Source organism: Hyperoodon ampullatus, assembly GCF_949752795.1.
Source record: "Hyperoodon ampullatus genome assembly, chromosome: 11".
NCBI lineage: Eukaryota > Metazoa > Chordata > Mammalia > Artiodactyla > Ziphiidae > Hyperoodon > Hyperoodon ampullatus.
This window is the reverse complement of record NC_136924.1, coordinates 17,060,153-17,064,607: the sequence shown is the minus strand read 5'-3', so window position 1 is coordinate 17,064,607 and position 4,455 is coordinate 17,060,153. Positions and strand designations below refer to the sequence as shown.

The 4,455-nt window shown below is 50.5% G+C and overlaps 1 protein-coding gene across 1 annotated transcript; it reads left to right on the top strand.

Annotated features, from left to right (window-relative positions):
- Positions 1-1,393: 1,393 nt before the first annotated feature.
- On the top strand, positions 1,394-3,809 carry BTG1 (BTG anti-proliferation factor 1). Its single transcript, XM_079715747.1, has 2 exons — positions 1,394-1,548; positions 2,499-3,809. Exons 1-2 carry the CDS (start codon positions 1,401-1,403, stop codon positions 2,864-2,866), a joined length of 516 nt encoding a protein of 171 aa, XP_079571873.1. The 5' UTR covers positions 1,394-1,400; the 3' UTR covers positions 2,867-3,809.
- The last annotated feature ends 646 nt before the right edge of the window (positions 3,810-4,455 follow it).

Here is a 4,455-nt window from a genome sequence, read left to right as displayed (position 1 = left end):
GTAGGACTTAAGGAAACTTAAATGTCTGCGCCCAGTTCTTTCACAACCTTCACATTTTACCTTTTTTTGTTTTTATAAAGAACAGCAGAACGCTAAGGCTCAGATAGTTACTTGGATTAGAAAAAAAGGAAACAAGCTTCGGTTTTGCGCGTAAACGGTGTAAAATGCATTACATAGATTTTTTTTTCTTTTTAAAGACTAAACTTATTACGGTTGCCATACTTTTCTTCAATAACAGGCTTTCTTATCAGTTTTAACCTGGATTCAGTAAGGTCTCCACTCTGACTCCTGAAGTTACTGAAACAGCAACCACAAAAGGCTTACTAACCTTTTATTTATTTATTTTGCAATTAAACTTTGACAAAGACATCCCCCAATCCTCCCTAAGGGTGGAGCATAAACGTCTCTGTGGATGCACGTTTGCGAGGAGAACTCGGCTCCGGAGGCTGCAGGATGCCCCGCGAGAGCCGGTTCTCCCTCCTTTTCTCCGCACTCCCTGTATCCTCAGCACTTGTACCCGCATCCCGCTGCCCCCGTACGCTCTTCCTGCCTCTGGAACCAGCCACATAGACTCGGCGTGGGGACGGGATGTAAACACCGAGTACAGCTAGCGGCCGGTGCCGTGCAGGCCGATCCGTGCCGCCGGCGCGGGTGTAGACAGCCTGAGCCGGGCGGCTTTTATCTGCACAGCATTAAGCCTCCTTGCAGGCGAGCCCGGGCAGCGCACTCCTTCAGAAGACGCGCTGGCGCGGCGCCTAGACTTGCTGAAGCAAGAAGGAGGAGCGAGGGCTGGGGGCGGGGCTTTCACACGCGCACCCTCGGTTTCCTCCGTCCCCCGCCACTGCTCCCCCTCCTCCGGCTGCCACTCGGGGGTTTATTTGTTTACAAGCGGATTACGTCAGCTCCTCCCTCTCTTCCCGGTCTATGGACCCGCCCCCTGGCCCCTTTTTCCCGCCCCCTCCGGCTCCGAGTCTGCTGGCGTCAAAAGGTGCGATCTCCGAATTGGCTGGAGTCGGCCGTCACACTCCCGCCACGCCACTTCCTTTCCGCGGCGCTATAAAAAATGCTGCACGGATGCTGCTTCTCTTTGCCGGTCCGAGCTGGAAATGCAACTGTTTGGACCTCCGGAGGTTGCGGAGCTGGAGGCGGAGGCGGCTGGGGAGGTGCGAGCGATGTGACGAGGCCGCCGTCGCTCATCTCTTCCTCTCTCTTGCCGCCTCCTGCCTCGAAAATAACTTTTTTACTATAAAGAAAGGAGAAAAAAAGTAGCCGTCCGCCCCTCACGCCCTCTCTCCCTCTCAGCCCTCTGAACCTGTGAGGGAGCCCGGGGTGGCCGCTCCGCCGTCGGGGTCGCGCCGCCGAGCCCCGGCCGCCCCGGGCCGCCCCCGCCCGCCGCCCCCATGCATCCCTTCTACACCCGGGCCGCCACCATGATAGGCGAGATCGCCGCCGCCGTGTCCTTCATCTCCAAGTTCCTCCGCACCAAGGGGCTCACGAGCGAGCGACAGCTGCAGACCTTCAGCCAGAGCCTGCAGGAGCTGCTGGCAGGTGAGCGGGCCACGCGGGAGGGCGAGGGGCGCCGTGGGACGACGCCGCACATCCCCGGGTCAAGCCGTCGGGGCCGCGCGAGTCTCGGTGGGGCCGCGCGAGTCTCGGTGGGGCCGCGCGAGTCTCGGTGGCGCCGCGCTCGGGTCCGGCCGCGGGACGGTGGCTGGCGCGCTGGGCGGCCGCTAACGGCGGGTCCCGGGGAGGGTTTGGGGGCTGGGCCGAGGGCGCTCCCTCCTCCCGCCACGGCTGGCAAACCGAGGGGAGAAGAAAATAGACGCACAACAAAGAAACTAAAGCCGACCTAGTCTGGAGCTGTGGTCTTCGGACGGTCCGCGGGCTTGGGGGACAAAGGAGCCGCGGGGCTGGGGTTGGTTCGACGCCCCCTCTCCCCAATCCCGTCCAACCGTTGCGGGCTCGGCGGCCCGGCCCCGGTGTGGGGAAGCGCGCCGCTGCCCTGAAGCCAGCCCGGGACGGACGTGCCGTCTCCCCCCTCCTCCTACCCCTGCCCATTAATCATCGGATTTGTCACCGGTACAATTACAGCCCTGCCCAGAGCGTGGTTTAGGGTTGCTTGTTTTACTTCCCTTCGGGGTTAACAGTCTGGTGGCGCTTCTCTCCTCCAAAGCTATAAACCCCATTGTGTGCGTCTGGGGTGGGGTGGAGAAAGTAAACAGGCTCCCGGCTGGCGGAGGCTGCGCGCCTGATTCCCGTTTTGGCGGCTCAACCGGTTGGTTCCCGGAGATTGTTTTGTCCCGTACTACTGCTCTTTCTAAAACCCGGCCCGCGTTTCGCATCCCCGCACACGCACAGCAGCGAACGCGATGCCGGGCATTTAAAAAAGTTGATAGTTCGCATTTTCACTCCAAGGAGCCAGTGGAAGAAGGAAACTACGGCGGGAACCAGCAGGAACGGTGTCTAAGCATTGTTTTCTCTGTTCTTTTCTTCTATAGAACATTATAAACATCACTGGTTCCCAGAAAAGCCCTGCAAGGGATCAGGTTACCGCTGTATTCGCATCAACCATAAAATGGATCCTCTGATTGGACAGGCAGCACAGCGGATTGGACTGAGCAGTCAGGAGCTGTTCAGGCTTCTCCCAAGTGAACTCACACTCTGGGTTGATCCCTACGAAGTGTCCTACAGAATTGGAGAGGATGGCTCCATCTGTGTGCTGTACGAAGCCTCACCAGCAGGAGGTAGCACCCAAAACAGCGCCAACGTGCAAATGGTAGACAGCAGAATCAGCTGTAAGGAGGAACTTCTCTTGGGCAGAACAAGCCCTTCCAAAAACTACAATATGATGACTGTATCAGGTTAAGATATAGTCTGTGGATGCATCACCTTATAATGGATGGATAAATTTGATTTTTGCTTTGGGTGGGCTCCTCTTGGGGATGGATTATGGAATTTAAACCATGTCACAGCTGTGAAGATCTGGCACAAGATAGAGTGGTAAAAAAAAATTTTAAGTGACAGTGCCATAGTTTGGACAGTACCTTTCAATGATTTAATAGCCTGTGAGTCCAAGCAAATGATCACCTTATTTGCTAGGGAGTGAAGTCCTAAGGGTGGTTTCAGTTTTTCCCAGACATGATACCTAAATTTTTACATCAGTCCCTTTAACGCAAATCTGTATTTCAAAGAACCTTTCTCTGCAGTAGAACTTGCAGAGAAAATTTGCACTATGACACTTAAAGTTGTTATCCTTTTTGGCAGCTCAATAGGAAAGCTCAACATTTTAAACATGGTAGTACTGGAAATTTTATGACAAGATTTTTACCTAGCACTTAAATATGTATAAATGTACATAAGACAAATTAGTAAGCATGACCTGGGGAAATGGTCAGACCTTGTATTGTGTTTTTGGCCTTGAAAGTAGCAAGTGACCAGAATCTGCCTTGGCAACAGGCTTTAAAAAAGACCCTTAAAAGACACTGTCTCAACTGTGGTGTTAGCACCAGCCAGCTCTCTGTACATTTGCTAGCTTGTAGTTTTCTAAGACTGAGTAAACTTCTTATTTTTAGAAAGTGGAGGTCTGGTTTGTAACTTTCCTTGTACTTAATTGGGTAAAAGTCTTTTCCACAAACCACCATCTATTTTGTGAACTTTGTTAGTCATCTTTTATTTGGTAAATTATGAACTGGTGTAAATTTGTACAGTTCATGTATATTGATTGTGGCAAAGTTGTACAGATTTCTATATTTTGGATGAGAAATTTTTCTTCTCTCTATAATAAATTGTTTCTTATCTTGGCATTTTAATTAATCTCTTGTCATGATTACAGAGGTTCAGCTAAAAGAAATATATTTCTCAGAAGACTTAGGTTCCGTAAGCCATGTGAATGTCAGTTGCACACTGGTCATGCTGAAAAACATTTGATAAGGAGTGAAGATGATCTGTGTATACATATTTAGGTGTTGGAGGATAAACACAGGGGTAACATGCTTTTTCAAAAGTTCTAAAGTGAAAACATGGACACATTCCCAGGCTCATGAAATGAGGATAAGAGACAAAGGTAACATCAACCAAAAAGAATGATACTCAAAGGATTACATTTCACTGCTTCCCTGTTGAAGTGAAGATATAAATGTTCTATTCTGGCCCACCTTTGAAAAACAATTATTTTGCCCCATGGATTCCTTGTTCGATTAGAAAACCCTGGGGCAGGTGACCCGTAGCCTTAACCACCAGGCTATGATCACTGCACAGAGATTGGTCGCTTTTTGCCTTTCGTCAGCTGCAAGATTTACATAAAAATCACTTAAGCTGGAATTCAACAAAAGGTATGTTTGAATTTTTATTCTGAAATTGAAATGCTGAGTTTTTGATTCGTCATTTTCAGACTTATTTCAGATAAGTACTAAGAACCTAAATGAAACAAATGAACGTTGAGTGCTGGAGTGTAGG